This window comes from Globicephala melas, chromosome 2, assembly GCF_963455315.2.
Source record: "Globicephala melas chromosome 2, mGloMel1.2, whole genome shotgun sequence".
Lineage (NCBI taxonomy): Eukaryota > Metazoa > Chordata > Mammalia > Artiodactyla > Delphinidae > Globicephala > Globicephala melas.
Window position 1 is genome coordinate 25,035,235 of NC_083315.2, and position 16,815 is coordinate 25,052,049.

The following is a 16,815-nucleotide window of genomic DNA, read 5'->3' on the forward strand; positions in this document are numbered from 1 at the left end:
AGGTTCGATCCCTAGTCGGGGAATTACATCCCACGGGCCGCAACTAAGAGTTTGAATGCTGCAACTAAAGATCCCACACATGGCAGCAAAAGTCCTGAGTACCCCCAACATCGAAAACCAAAGTCCACATTTTATAATGATCCTTGTTTTGGGGTTTTTTTTCCACAAATTTATTTATTTTTGGCTGCCTTGGGTCTTCATTGATGCGCACGGGCTTTCTCTAGTCGTGGCGAGCAGGGGCTACTCTTCATTGCGGTGCGCGGGCCTCTCATTGTGGTGGCTTCTCTTGTTGCGGAGCACGGGTTGTAGGCACGTGGGCTTCAGTAGTTGTGGCGCATGGACTTACTTGCTCCGCGGCATGTGGGATCTTCCCGGACCAGGGCTCGAACACGTTGTCCCCTGCATTGGCAGGCGGATTCTTAACCACTGCACCACCAGGGAAGTCCCCAGTAATGATCTTTTAAGAGAAAGACACATCTGGTGGCAAAACATCTTATAAAATGACAACTCCCATGCAGGAACCCAGAGCATCGTGGTGAAATAATTATGGCTAGTACTGATTATAAATCTTGGGAGAGTATTCATGAGTTCTGAGTATGGAGACCCCACCCGGATGCCCACTAGACTTTTTAAAGGGATCCGTGGTCAGACAGCCTTAGGAAATTCCCGTCCAGGACCGAGACTGCTCCCCCACACTCCTGGCATGACCTTGCCCCCCATCTTGTGTGGCACCTGCCCACTCCTCCGGGAGCTGCAAGTCTGGGGAAGGACCTCAGTTTCACAGTGACACCAGTTTATGAAACTCTAGCTGAGACCACTGCCAAGAAGTGCTTGCTCACCCTCCTTCAACGGCAGCGGGAATCTCCCTCCCCTTTTCAGGGGGACGCTGAAGAAAGGATTCATACACGAACCCCAATCTTCTCACCAACCCCGGCCCACACCTCCCAGCAACTGAACTTGAAAAAAAAAAAAAAAAAAAAGCTGGTTAAAACCACTTCCTATATTTGAGACTAGAGAAGAGAGTGGTAGGCACGATTTCCTGACTGAACAAACCAGGCTAATACTTATATAGAGCAAGTGCTGACTGTCCTAGAGACGGATGGACCAGAGAGGATGACAACCTGGGCGGATTGATCCTTCCCCAGCCTCCCAGCGCGACGCCAGCAAGAGGCTGAAAGGAAACCCAGCGTTCTGCAGAGAAGTACCTTTTCTTCCCGGCCCTCACATCGGCAGCGGATCCCAGGGGCCCGGACGATGGAGCCAGGCTTGTTGATGTGGGGATTCTTCGTATTCATCGTCGTACCTGGCTGCGTGACAGGTAAGGGGTCACTGGTGTCCTCGGAGTCCTGGGAAGGCTAAGGATGTCGACTCTCCCCAGCCACAGAATCCGAGAGGCACCTAAGTAGAAAGTACGGGGAAGGGGGTTGAATCCTGGGTTCTATCCCTATGTCCACAGCCCACCGGGGGCCCGTTTTATGCCTCAATCATCACCGACCTATAAAGAGAACTTGGAACGGTGGGCTCTCTGTCGCTCAAAGTCTTTGACGGCTGATTCTGGGAAGAATAGGGTGATGTGATATTTGAATGTTAGCATACTAATGAGCAGAGTCCTCAAGAACTTGGATTTTCCACTGAATTCAGTTTTCCACTGCACCCACAAAGCTGTAAGATAATACTAAGAATCTACTAGGAGTCTAAGACCAGGTGAATGTCTGGCAGACATTACTAACTCATATGTGAAACATTGGGATCATTTAAGATCTCGGAAGAGTTAAGCCTCAAGGATGTATACTTTGTTTTTTACTGTCTCGGGAAATAATACCTAGGAAGTTTCTTATATGTGTAACTTTATAGAAGTTTTAAAAAAATAAGCATATCACTTTCAGAACATTAATTCTTATGTTCTTATGTGTATATATGCATGTATGTATGTGTGTGTATATATACATATATATATATATATATATGAAAGTTTTGAATTCCTTTCATCCTTTCAAAAGGGTTTGTCAGTTTTTTTTTTAAGCAATAAGAAACCACCAACTTCTACCTCAAACCTCCTTCTTAATTGAGTGTGAACTTTCTAATAACATCTTCCCTTGCTTATGCAGGAAAACAGGTAAGATATCAGAGTCTATGATTTTATATCCTTCGTTTCTAGATATATAATGATGCTAAGTGGTCACAGAAAGATACGTTAAGAAGTGAAACAGGGTGATGCATAAGGAGTCTTTTTTGCTTGTTTAGGGGAAATGACCAAGTCACTGGGCTGTGAACTGACCCAGGTGTAGGATCTTCTTTACTTTAAAGTGAAAAGTGGGCGTGATTTTAGGAAGGCTCATAATGAGATTTCTACCTCCACAGGGTCTTTGCAAAGTGGGAGGTCAAGCCAAGCCAGAACAGAAAAGTCTTTACAGTTAATCATGCCTCATCTCTGGGAAACACATTTCAAGTAAACGCGTGTTATTGCCAGCCGATGATGACTTATCTGAAGATTTGAATGGTCTTGTAGCAGTGAGGCCTCCTTCATACACTCGCCTCTTCAAAAATCTATCCAATACGTCTTGTTCCCCTTTTCAACACTGTAGGAAATACTAAAATGAACAAGACATAGCCTCACTCCTTAAGAGACATATAACCTAGTAAGGGGAAGAAAGGCATAGATATAATAACAGCAGTATGGGTGGAATGGGATAAGATCTAGGGGAGCAGGGGTATATCAGGGAAAGCTTCCTGAAAGCAGCAGCAAAAAGTGCCCTGAGGGGGCAGTGAATTTCCCTGAGCGGAGATTCCAGATAGAGAGGCCCACAGGGGCAAAGACACAGCAGAGCATCAGGGAACAGCCCCCAGCCTTGGACGGGGATGTGGGGTTGCTGGGAATTGAGACTGGAAAGGTAGGATGGCGTCAAATGAATGACCCAAGGCCTTCGTAACAAGTTTAAAAATGTAAACTTCATTTGGGAGTCAATAAAAGACTACTAGAAAGTAAAAATGACCATTTATAGAGTACCTTCTATGTGCCAGACGTGTAAGTCTTCTTTTCCTCTTCATAGCCCCTTTGCAAGGTGGATGTCACCAACCCATGAGATGAAGAAGACCTCAAAACTCAGAGGTCACACAGGCAGTGACAGAGCCAGGACTCAAGCCCAGTTTTCTCAGCCATGTGCTCTTTCTGGTCCCTGCAGACAGGGTCCAAGCTCTACAGAGATGATTCCGTAGACAGAGTAAGTGCACAGACAGGGCATGAAATGGTCCCATCCAGAGGCAAGTGAGGACTTGGTAGCTAAAGAGAATGATACGGGCTGAGTTTCTGGGATCCACATATGGCTTAGGAACCACTCCAGGGTGAGAAATAATCTCATCTCAGGCTTTTTCCTCCCAGGGGAACCCAGTCTTCAAATAAACAAATCTTTTTATTCCTCAGAAGGGAGAGTTGCTAACGAAATCAATCAGACTGTCAACAGATGCAATTTCTAGCTGATTCATAAGGCAGATTTTCAGTCTGAAAATTTCCAAAGCCACCATTTAAAATTGTGATGGGTGACAGGGGATGTATTAGTCAACGTGAGTGTTTTGAGTCTCTGTATTACTGGGTCCTGGGATGTGGTTGAAAAGAGAATTCTCCTGATGTTGCCAACAGGCACGTTATTGAAGGTGCCTTTCTCAGCATTGTGGAAATTCTGAGAGTTTATCTATGCCTTGATCATCTTTCTTTCATTCTAGGAATTCTGTGATCAAATCTTCATGCCCTAGACTCAAAAAAAAAAAAAACAATGCAGAAAACCATTAAGATGATATTTTTGTCTAATTATCCTTTCTTGTAAAGATGACTGCCCACACTGGAATTTCCATCTTCACATGTATCATTAAAACACAAAATGTTTAACTCTTCATATTTAATCATTCAGTTTCTCTAGATCCCAAGGTGTTATTACCACTGTTTCCTTGCTCATCTTTAAGATGTACTTTGGAGAAGATGTATATATATATATATATGGGGCTTCGGTAAACTTAGGAAGTACCTCATGGAACAGTTGCTACTTTCTTTAAAAACAGCATGTCTTAAATAGGCAGTTCTGTTTATCACCCGTACATCTGCTCCTTTTGAGATCTGAGAGAATTAAGACACCAAAAAGAGTTGACTTCACTGACGGACAGTCAGCTAGAGATGCTATAGAGGACAGCTGATGAGCTCTACAGCTCCTATCCTCAACTTCACTCATCCGAAGAGAAGACTTCTTAGCTTCTTTGGCAAAAGCCCTGAGTAGTCTGGAGGCTTCTGTGTTGTTTCTTGTTGAAGTCATTCCTATCATAGCGACAGTCACCCTTAAGTCAGGCTAGCCCTCAATGTGGTGGTCATTCAAGTTCACTTCCCACTCCCTTCATTTCCAATGATCAGTAGAAACTGTAAAAACAAACAGAGTTCCTTTGGGAAGGGGGGCCATGTTACCTGAGGTCAGTGGATAGAAGAGTCAGGGATACTGAACTTCGCAGGGAACAGAAAGTGGTCCAAGGCACCTCCGAACGACCATCGTTGGAGGAGGTGAAGGGCGTGATTTTTGGCAAATTTCTATACCTCCCTGGGCCTCAGTTTCTCTGCAAAATGAAAAGGTTGATGGAGCTGATCCTGAGACTGACTTCTAGCTCTATCGCTCTATGTCAAGAAATCTGAACAGGAAATAAAATAAGCTCTGTCGAAAGCCCTTTTCAAGCCGGCGTACTTTTGGATGAAAAAGTTTCCAAACCGAAGACATACACAGCAGGGTCTGGGTTAAGAGACCTTTGCGGGCCCAAGTGCCGAGGCTGACGTATCATTGTAGGTTATTTCCAACTCCTGGAAGGTACCGCGCAGCACTCAGGCGAGGTTGTAATCGTCAAGGCAAAAACACTTCTCACTGCTGGGTGAGGCTCCTGCTGTTCGCTTTTCGGGCATTTTTGCCCTCAAATGATTTCCTTGCTTCTCACAGGGGAGGTCTTTCATGAGTGGGAACCTCCTTCTCTTTATCCGAGGCCATTCCCTATGACAAAAGGAAAGAGGACCTTAATTCAATCGATTGTTTCAAAAAGCTATAAGCCCTGCATCCCTGAAAGTGGTCAAGGCTTTCCAGCCACGTCAGGGGAGCCACAGAGGGGCGCGTATGCTGGCTGGGAAGATGGATGGGGCGGAATTCCAGTTGTTCTCTGCTGCCCTCCAATCTCTATGTTTTAACTTCCCCTCCTAGAAAGTGAAATTAGGGATATGTGTCTTTCATACTTTTCAAATGAAAGAGCACCCAGATGGCAAACCAGTAGATTCTTGGCTTTAGGAGAGGATCTTGGCTTTGGTTCATCATCTGCTCCCCTGCCCCAGACTTTAGGCGGCAGTGAGAATCAGAAAAGGAAGGAGACTTGAGTGGAAAGGTGACAGAGGCTGGGTGGGGGATGCCGCTGAAAAGGTAAAACTTTGGGAACTTCCCTGGTGGTGCAGTGGTTAAGACTCTGCACTTCCAATGCAGGGGTCACAGGTTCGATCCCTGGTCAGGGAACTAAGATCCCACATGCTGCGTGGCAAGGCCAAAAAAAAAAGGTAAAACTTTGAACTGTGGGTTTATTCGAGTCTGGTGAATGTCCAACAGCCAAACAGAGTAAAGAGTTCCTCTATCCTTTTCCTCTCCATTAACCCCTGGGCTCCCTTTCTATGCAAGTGTTTAAGCAGAGCCTAAATGAAAATTTGTCAAAAGTGGTGTAGAGATTTCCCAAGCCAGGCAGGAATGGCCTCTGATCCCTTTGGACTTAGAAGCTAGGATTCCTTCTCTCCAGGCTAACAATGTGTGTCACCTTGGTACCAGTCATGGCCCGCCCAGGGGCCCTCTGAAGCCACTGGGGGTATCTAAACTTCCAGACACTCTCCTCTCTTGTTCTTCATCCAGGCAGGTATCAGGGGAAGAGAGATTGGAGACCCTTAACGAGCTCCCTCATCCCCTCTTTGGCCACCCTTTCTAGTAATTTCTTCAGGAAGTTCTGCTTCGGTGGAGTCAGCCGTTGCCCCAAGTATTATCAAGGGGGCAAAAAAAATGGTCCATAGAACCTCACCACATAAAGACAGACCTCATTTGTCACTCCTATACATACATCCTGAATCTCCCAACAGGAAGAACAAAGTGATAGCAAGACTCCATCTGGCTTAATCTTTCTTGAGTGGTGAGTCCTTGAGCAAATTTGATGAGTGCTGTTAACTGTCTCCTTAGAAAACTGCACATATGCACAAAATTTTGAGGATAATATTTAGGGTTGTAGCCTCCCTATCAACCAGGGTCTCCAGGAAGGACCTCCAATGAGGTTCTTTAATATCTGAACAGCTATAGTTGTGAGCACAGAGGATGAGACACAGGAAGTTATGCTCCCTGGTAAGGGAGCTATAGTTGGCTTGGCAAAAGCAGCCTAAAAGGCCTGGGTGCCTAGACAAGATGGTAAGAAAAAGGTACCAAGGACACAAGGCAAGCAGGAAAAGTGAAGAGCCAGGACCAGAATCCAGGCTTCCCAAATTCCAGTCCAATATTCCCCTTAGGTCTTCACGTCGACTCTCAGTGACATCCATCCATCCATCTTTCCATCCATTTCATTGATCCACCCATCTTTCCATCCATCCATCCATCCATCCATCCATCCATCCATCCATCCACGCGTTAGGATTACCAAGATGGAAAAGGTCTTTGCTCTCAAACTGCTTCTGGCCTAAGACTGGAGATAAAACATCTGCTGAGCAACTCCCACCTTGAAGACTTGCCAATGGAGGCAGCAGTGTTTGCCAGCGAGTCAACAGCCATTACTGAATCCCTCCCCCTCTCAGGCTTTCAAATAAGTCACCCATTTAGGGGAAAACAATAATAGAATCATCTCTAGGTATTTTCCACTCTAAGATTACTCAGGAAGTTTTTGGCTGTTTGACTTGTTTGGAGGTTACTCTGGGATTTGCCTCCATCGGGGAGAAAACACAAGTCCAACTGGGAAATGTATTTAGAGCAGTGGTTCCTAGCATGAACTGCACATTAAGTGTGCGTCTGGGAAACTTTAACAAATGACGCCCAAGCCTCACCCAAGACCAATTAAGACCAATTAGGTCAGACTCTCTGGGGATGAGAATCGGACATAAGGATAACATTATTTTTAAGCTCCTCAGATGATTCAAGATGCGGTTAGGATTGAAATCCACAGAATAATGATTCCATGGTTGGTCCAATTCCATTGTTTTATTTCTATTCACTAGGAATAGGTGCCCTAGCACAGTATTTCCCAAAGTTTAATCTATTATAGATCACCTAGGGGCTTGTTGTGAGGCAGATTCTAACTCAGGATGTCAGGGATGGGGGCTGAGCTTCTGGTTCAGGCTCCCTGTGAGGCCCATGTTGCTAATGCCCTAACCCCATTTTGAGTAGCAAGGCTGTCACAGGAGACAAGAAACGTGTGCTGTGTCCACCCCACACAGAACTTGCAAGTAAAATGGGAAAACCAGTCTGGGAAAGACACAAGATCAAATATTACAAAGTGGTATGCAGCCAAGTTGACACATGCCACAGCGACCAAAGCAGGGGAAGGTGCTTCGCAGAGCGTTCAGAAAGGCTTCTTGGAGAAGGTGGCTCTAAGCTTGTGCTTGTGAATGTCAGAAGAGGCTGGAGGGTGGTGTTTCCTAATGATGTTGCTACAGTTGTATACGTGGGTCATGCTCCTTGAGTAACAACTGAAAATTGAGGTGTTAATGAGAGCAACAAAACAAATGACGCATATTTCAAATATTGGGTTGGCCAAAATGTTTGTTTGGGGTTTTCCGTAAGATGGTACGGAAAAACCCGAACGAACTCTTTCATATTTTGTGTTGGCTGCATGCAAGATGAGGCTCAAATGGCTAATGATGATCTGATAAAAACTAGTACCTTTGCTCCGACAAGAAGCACCTGTGTTCTCCTCCTCTCATGTTGATCCTCTAGTGTCTACACACCTTGTTGGGGTCTCGTAGACTTCATTCCCACAATGGGTCACTGAATCAGCATCACCAGGACCACATGACACCTCTGGGTAACAGTCAAGAAGTCCGGGGTCTTATTCCCCTACATCCAAATTGTGCCCCGACCTAGCCCTGGCCAACGGCACACCACAAGGCCAGAGCTCTGGGACCTCCATCCTGACCGTCCACGTGACACTTTGCCCCCACCCACCCTGGCCACGCGGCTTTCCATCAGCCACGGTGCCTGCACTCTGAACCCAGCGTCAGGTACCCAGGAGGATTTCAGGCAGCAGAAACACTAAGGCACCTAAGTGTGGATGCCAAGGGTGGGGGGTGACCAGAAGCTCACAAGGGACCAAGTAAGGTGAATAGCCTGGGTCAGACTAGTCAGACCTGCTTCCTGGGTTGCTTTCCCCCCTTTTCCAATCATTCTGGATGCAGTGAAAGGCCAGGCTGGCATCAGGAGGCTAGGAACAGTTAAATAATTTTTCCCAAAAGGAGAAGAAAGAGAAGTAGGTTTCTAAAGAATAAAAAGTAAGTGCTAAGAAGGCGATTGGTTCCTTTAAAAGAAAGAGCGTGGAAAGCCCGCTGGTCTTCAGGAGGCCCTCTTGAGAGAGAAAGCTGAGTGGTGGGCGAAGCTGTGAACTGGAGAACAGACGGCTATCTGGGGCAGGCCTGGCACAAACCCTGATCCCAGTACCCACTTTTTCCTTTGAGGCTTATTTGCCTTCAGCCTTGTTGCAGGAAACTTTTTTTTTTTTTTTGGCTATGCCGCGTGGCTTGTGGAACCTTCGTTCCCCGACCCGGGACTGAGCCCGGGGCCACGGCAGCGAAGGCTCCGAGTCCTAACCACTGGACCACCAGGGAACTCCCCAAGAAACATTTTAAACACGAATGATAATAACAAGAGCTAATATTCACAGCCTACATGCTCTCTTACAGGCATTATGTGAAAACGTAGTGTTCCTTCCAATAATCCTGAAAATCAGGTCGGCCTTGCTCTCACCCCCATTTTGCACCTGGTAAACTGAGGCTCACAGAAGTGAGTAAGTTAGCCCATGGAACACAACCGGGCTGGGGAGCAAGGATGTGAACCAGGCTGCAGTGGTGCAGAGGCCTCGTTCTTGATGATTCTCCTGAACCCATGTTAGTAAACAAGTTTAATTTCACTTTTTTAAAAGTGGAGTCCGCTCTGAAGAGGTCCGCTGCTCCTTTGGTTGTGCGTAAGTGAACGAGTCTGTTCCTACAGACTCCGACCCCAGATGCCCAGCAGCGATCCCTCCATCTCCTCTAGGAGGTGACCTCTTCAGGCACACAGAGCCCCTGCAGACTTAAGTTCTCTGAATCCCGCTCTCCCCCTCCTTCTACGCCCCAAACAGCAGCTAGGGGTGTCTTTCCTGCATTTGACTGTGCTTGAAAGAAAGCACTCGAGTCGAGCCACGTCTGCCCCAGACGCCCACGAAACAGAGGAAATTCTGAGCACCTCCGGGCATGAGTCAACCCCACCACGTTCAGGAATCTCTGCCCACAGAATCACCCACTCTTTTCTGTTTGGGCCCAAAATAGATACCTCCTTCAGAAGTCTTGCTGCTTTTTGTATCCTCAGCAATAAGAAAACAAAGGTGAGGACAGGTGTGCCTCTGAGGCATGATGGTGGGAATCTTCTCTGCTGTGAAGTTTTTCAGAGTGAAAACACTGCTGCCAAGGTAGACAGACAGGATGGGTGTGACAGGTGGAGGAGGGACACAGGAGGGTGGAGGGGGACAGTCTCGCCTGTGGCATCACATTCAGGCACTGCTTCATTCCTTTGTTGATTCATTCATTCGGCAAATATTTATTGAGCAACTACTATGTGTCAGATACAGGGTTAGGAGATGAATGTAACCCAGTCCTTGGCCTCCAGGAACACACCATCCAGCAGGAGAGAAATATATCACACAGATAATGCCAACACAAGCTGAGATCTAAAATGCAAATACAAAGAAAGAGTGGATGGAACACACAGACAAATGTTTGTTCTTATACGAGTCCCCGTACCTCTTTATTTATTTATTTATTTATTTATTTATTTATTTATTTATTTATTTTCGGCTGTGTTGGGTCTTCGTTTCTGTGCGAGGGCTTTCTCTAGTTGCGACGAGCGGGGGCCACTCTTCATCGCGGTGCGCGGGCCTCTCACTATCGTGGCCTCTCTTGCTGCAGAGCACAGGCTCCAGACGCGCAGGCTCAGTAGCTGTGGCGCACGGGCTTAGTTGCTCCGCGGCACGTGGGATCTTCCCAGACCAGGGCTCGAACCCGTGTCCCCTGCATTGGCAGGCAGATTCTCAACCACTGCGCCACCAGGGAAGCCCTCCCCGTACCTACTGAATCAAGAACTGCCTCACCTTTACACTAACATCTGGGACAGAAAGGAGGGCTGAGAGCATTACTTGGTCATTATCAACTACTGAAGTTATTAAAATCAAACACCACAGATTTTGAATTTATAACAACATAGAGGATGTGCAGAAGCTTTCTTTTGCTTGAGAAAGTCCCTGACCAAGAAAGTGGGAACATTTCAGGTGGGAGTAGTTACATTCCTTGAAGAAGAAACTAATGGCTCCCACAGCCCCCAGGTATTGCAGAAGTACCATTTATACACAGTGCTGACCGATGGCATGTCCTCAGCGGAGTGTGAACCACTCCCCAATTCTAAACGCCCAGGAAGGACCTTCCTCTCCAAGGAAGAGATGAAGGGAACCTAGTCAGTCCAGTTACCTTATATACTTAAAAGCAAAGCAACAGTGTTTCTTTAAAACATATATATATATAGTATGTGTATATATGTATACATGTTTGTGTATGTATACACATACATATATATACTATGTGTATATATGTACATGTGTGTATATATATACACACACGTGTATATAATATGTGTATATATGTGTGTGTATAACTACATATACATAGTTTCATGAAATGAGGTCCTTGGAGCAAATTGGCTCATCTCCTCAGAGAAAGATCATGATACCAAATAAAGGGCAGAGGAATCATTTCTAAGAGTTTTGCTTGAAATCCCCGAAGGCTAAGTTGACGTCAGCTTCTTCCTGCCTCGGGGCTCTGTGAGTTTCCCGGGAGTTTCGGGGGAGGCTGCGCATCTGGCATCTTTCCTGGCTGCGGCCGGGGCTGTCACGGCGTCCCCGGCTGATGAAACCCGCCAGAGCCTGCACACCCAGCTGAATGTGGTATCCGTTTCCGGTCCCTGTGGTAGTGACACCTCTGTTCAGAGCCTGATTTAGAATAAAAGGATCTTTGTGAAGAGAAAACTCCTTATTTTAAGTGGAAAGCAAAACAAACAACTACAAAAAAAATTACAAACCCCAAAACCTTTTAAAAATAAAAGGGCAGGGTACCGCAAAGGGTGAGCATTTCGGCTCTGATGTGCAAACGGGTCGTTGTTTATCTCACTTTTGGCTTTCAACGCCTTTCACTGGCCATCAAGTTTCACTTTCCCTCTTCCCAGGGCTTCGTTAACCTCACTCCTCCAGCCTGAGTTTGCAGTGGGCTTGTGCAGAGGGTCTGCGAGCAGAGCTGTCAGGACACCTCAGCCTCCCTCCCTCCTCCTCCTGGGAGAGTAAGTGTGTGCACTGCACCTGTTACCTCACAGAAGCCTCACAATGACCCTGTGAGTCAGGTACCACCATGATCATTCCCATTTTACAGATGAGGAGACTGAAGTTGTGAAGCAGTCATTCCCGCGCCCAAGAAAGTGATGGAGGCGAGCTACCGGCTCCATCCCTGTACAAAGGAAGCACACAGTCGACAGGTCTCATTAACTCCCCTGGGCTTCTTAGGTAAGCCTTCCAGGTCTCATTTTAAGTCACTCTTTGATCCATCCCCAAATTAATCCTCCTGAAAACAACTTTCGTGATGCCTTTCCCCAGATCAAAGAGCTCAAATCATTCCCCGCTGCCTGTGGGGCACACTTCCTCTGCCTGGCATCCCATATTCTTTCTGACCTGGACCATCTGCATGTCTTCTGCACATCAGGCCCCCCAGCTCCAGGCACCCCAGCCCGCAGGTCTCCTATTCTGCAACCGTAGCTTCCTCGCCTATGATTTCAAAGCCTAGGGGCATCCTCGCCTCTTATAATCTTCCGCGTCTCGTCGGCCTATTTGGAATTCTTCCCAACTGGAAAGCACCTTGGGAGAGCAGAAAGGGCTCATGAATTTGGGATTCTGCAGGCTTGGATTCAGATCCTGGTTTGGACTTGTGTGACTCTCCTTTCCTTTAAAACAATCGCTGGGTACCATTCTCTGCAGGCTCCAGCAGGGTGGAGGCATCTGATGGACACGGTGTGGCAAGCACTGTGTAAAGAAATGGCGGGTAGCTTGGAGTGCAGCGGAATGCCCAAAACCAAAGAGACAGGTCCAGGAGGCTTCCCAGAGAAATGTGACAGCAAGGGAGGCCTGCAGGACAAGCAGAAGTAGAGAAGGTGGAAGCGAAGTCATGAGCAAGGTTAACGACAAAAGACAGAGCATAGTCCACCAGGCTGGAGAGCTCAGGTGGGGGGGCAGAGGTGGAGGCTGTTGAGGCTGCGCTGTGAGCTATGTCATGGAGCCTTGCCAAGTACAGGGGCTTCGACTGTATCCTGGGAGGAATGGGTACCACAGAGCGGCGTGGGCAAGGGAAGGACGCAGTCTGGGCTTTAGAGCGTTGGCTCTGGCATCCGTGCGTATGACGGCAGGTGGGACAGGGGGAGGGGGTGCAGCCCCGGAGGGCGCTGAGTGACCTAGTGGGGAGCTGGTCATGGGCAGGTTCTTCTAACCTCCATGGGCTTCAGTTGCTGTGGGTATAAAGTGGGACGCGACGGCCTGCCTACAGTAACCAGGATATAGTGGGTGCTCAGTAAACATGGCTTGCTGGGCTTCCAATCTGCACAGCCAAGGCCCAGAGCACCTCTCCACAGGGCTGTCTCACAGACTTCTCAAACTCAGTACAGCCAGAGCTGTGGCCCCAGGCCTGGTCTTCCTCCTCTATTTCCCATTTTAGTGAAAGACACTACTATCCACCCAGCTGCCCAGGAACCCTGGGCAAAATCCTTATTCCTTTCCCTTGGCTGGCACTCCCTATGAAGCCCCAGTCCCTGTAGAGTCCAGCCCGAATGATCTCTGCACGTTAGCACCCAGCATCTGCTCTTCAAGCTCCAGCACCCACCCCACCCCAAGATGCCCACAATGGCCTTCCCACCATGCGGGACACATGTGGGACGGGGCGGGGGACGGTCAGAGCATACAGTGGCCACATGAACAGGATGCAGCTGAGACACAGGGAGGAAACTGTGGGTGAACGGGGTCACGAGCACCTCCATCTGTGAGGCTGCGGATCCAAACGCTGGCCTCACACCGACCAGCTGTGCGACTCCGCGAAGGTCACTGACCCTGTCGGGGCCTCACTGCCATCGCGTATGACACAGAGCCAGTAAGAATGACTATGTAATAATTAATCATATTTAAATGTTTCTTATTTATAACTATATTAATCATACTGTAGTACTTTGTATATCAATTTATTATACATTTAATATTTTAATTATAATAATGTACTATATAATAATCATTGTATTAATTGTCATGAATATTCCTAACAGCCTACTTCATGGGGGCTGTGAGGACCAGAGAGGTCCATATATGTACCCCGATCAGTGCCCGGTGTGCAATGTCTCACACACCTTGGACAGAGTGGGCACTGTCTAAGCATGCGAGCAGATGGATAGGGAGGGTCTCTAAGCCCCTTTCTGTCCCCACATTCTACGGCTTAATAAACACCCTATAGCGGAGTGAAAAGTCATCCCTTCAGCCCTGTGCTGACCGAGCCATTCAGCCCCCCAGCGGCCGGCAAGCTCCCCTACCTGCATCCGGTCCATTTGTAAGCAGGACTGAAGGTATCAGTTCACACTACGGAAGGAAGTCTATCTAGTTCACGCTACAATTACCACATCCTTGGCGAGTCCCATCTGTCCTTTTCAGCGCAAAGCAATTCCCAGTGAATCATGGTAACAGGTCTTAAGTTCCCATGCCCTGGGAAAGCGCTGCCACCTGGGGTTTAAATTCTATAAGAAGCCCGACACAAATGCCCCTTGCAGGACCATCACCTGTGGTCGTCAAGCCTGAGGTGTCTGTTGAAAGGAACAGCACCCACCTACGGCACTGAGCAGAGGGCCGGGTTTCGGTGCTACCTAAGAATTTAGGGAAGGCAGGAATGGTGCAGAGCTGGCCCTTTAAAGGGCGCTCTGGGGAACACGGAGCCTGTTTCCTTCAGTGCCGGCTGAGGGAGGACAGCCCAGGCTGAGTCCACAGGCTGAATTCATCAAAAGCCTTTCAGCTGGGGCTGCTTCTCTGAGGCCAGTCCCTGGAGTACCGGGAGGGCTTTGGGTCTCATTTAATCGACGATCCTAACATAACCTCCTCCCGACCCTGTGTCACCCACCCCATCATGCGCCCACTCTGACACATCCTCATCCTTCTTCTGTTTATGGGGCAGTGCCTGCCGACATGCAGATTTGGGAAATACGTTCAGGCTGCTGTTTGTCTACCCTGAACCCGACTTAAGCGAGTCACAGTGGACAAGCAGATCAGGGCTGCTCCCAAAGCACCGAGAACCCCAGAACCTAAATCAGCACCTTCCCCTCCGGGCAGTCTGTGGCCTCCATTTCCATGTCTGGATTGACATTCTCCACGCAAGGGTCTGATCCCCATCCAAAACGCACGGTGATGTCTGTGCAGGCTGCTCTAACAGAATACCAAAGCCTGGGGGGCTCAGAACAACAGAACTTCATTCCTCACTTATTCCTGGAGGCTGGGATCTGAGATCAGGGGGCCTGCGTGGTGGGGTTTGGGGGAGGGCCGTTGTGTCCCCACATGGCTGGAAGCAGAGAGGATGCCGGCTCTCTCATGACTCCTACAGGGGCACAAACTCACCCCTGAGGCTCCACCCTCATGGCCTCATCTCACCTCAAGGCCCCACCTTCTAACACCATCACGCTGGACAGTAAGGATTCGGCATACGAATTTGGGGGGGCCGGGGGGCCTCAAACATTGAATCCAAACGGCACACACGTGTGTCTTGTTTAAAACTGAGTGTGATTCTTGAGGCGTGAAGAAGAGTGTCCCGGAGTTAGGGGGATGGCAGCCATCCCCGGGAGGTGGAGTGGAGGCGGCAGGTGTGGGTTCCTGCTGGCAACACCTGACCCGGGTCCCCCCAGGCTCTGTACACGTGGATTTGGGGTGCCTGCCACACTTAGGGTCCGTGTCAGCGTGGCCAGCTGCTGTTAGAGACCCGAATGGGTGGGACAGTGGGTGGGATTCACCAACGTAGCACATTTCTACTAAAAACATTATTTCGTCCCAAGAAATGGGTTTCAAAGATTTGAAGGAAAACTGCTTTTCGATTTCAGAGAAAAAACACAGGTCTATTTCTATCCCCCTTGTTTTTCTTATCTGACAACCTTTAATTTTCATCAGGTTGACATTCTGCAGTAAACTTGTGGTTAACCCTTTCAAGTACAGAAGTTTGTTATCAGCTAAGGCTCCCAGGGGCAAAACACAACCACCCCCAAAATTTCATTCACAGAAGCATTTGAGACCCCGAAACACGAGAGCTTTGATTCAGGGACAGCTTCTGGGAGGAATATTGTCGGTTCTCAGTCTCCTTTTTTCCCTTCCAAGGGAAAGAGAAAATAACTGGATTCCCACCCATCTCCCCCACCTTCTTTTTTCTTGGTAACAAGTGTTGATTAAGGAAGAAGATGTTCTCCAGAAGGATCTTACCCCATGAGTCACTCATTCTTGGGTAGTGGAAATTCTGACTCTTTGGCCTGGGAGGCCCAGTCGGGTCTCAGAAACTGTGGGTCAGACACACACAGAACTCACAGATGAAGGATGCTAATTACTGCAGAATGAGCCCAGTTGCACTGAGATCTTCCCCTTCAGAGTACACAGCCTCCCCTCTTATTCTTACCCAGGGAATCAGACACCTTTTCTTTGATGCCATTAAATTGCCTTAACCCGTCCCCCCAGCCCTGAGCACAAACAAACTTGGCTCTGCCACGTTCCCCTCAGCATTTATGCTGAACAAAGATGGATATGTGTCTGAATTAACTGATTAACAGACCATAATATCGACGCAATTGCCAATACACTCAAGCATCCATTCAGTGCCTACGGCTGCCCACGTTGAAGAAACAGTTTAAATGAATAGTAGGTGGCATGGACAGCCAACAACAACCAGAAACGACTGGAAGTTTTCAAATTAAACCATGGGGAGCTAGTCGGCAGTGATCAGGAAGTTGACCATGTTTTATTAGATGTGAAGGCCATTGTGAATATAGGTGAGAGGAAGGAAACGAATGCAGAATTCTCATAAATAGTCCTTAGAAGATGACGTCAAAAGAAACTCCATTTCCTTGCTCTGACACAATCAAGCTTTAAGTAATTAACATTTTAGATAATTTTTTTTCCAACTCACGAAGGAACCTTACATATTTTATCATTTGGTCCTAAAAACAACACTGCTCGAGAGATAATAATAGCAACAATCAAGACTTGTGGGACATTTTACAGATATCAAGGTCCTTTCACTTACATTATTTCCACAGATACATTTCTGTCATTCACACCCTTGCCATTCACACTCCAGCAAACATTCCACTTATAGTCCCCTGAACCTGGCATTCCCCCTGCCAGGGTGACATATTCTGCCGAACCTGCCAGGTGAACCCTGTTCACCCTTCAAACGAGGTACAGCCAGGAGCAGCCTTCCTCCTTACCTGGCTCACAGGCCAGGAGGGATTC

At 47.8% G+C, this 16,815-nt stretch overlaps 1 protein-coding gene across 1 annotated transcript in view; it reads left to right on the forward strand.

Annotated features, from left to right (window-relative positions):
* Window positions 1-1,028: 1,028 nt before the first annotated feature.
* IL2RA (interleukin 2 receptor subunit alpha) overlaps window positions 1,029-16,815 on the forward strand; it is a 43,582-nt gene continuing 27,795 nt past the window's right edge. The window contains exon 1 of the mRNA XM_030836893.2: window positions 1,029-1,318. Coding sequence (XP_030692753.2) covers window positions 1,255-1,318 — 64 coding nt within the window. The 5' untranslated portion in view covers window positions 1,029-1,254. The remainder of the gene's footprint in view (window positions 1,319-16,815) is intronic.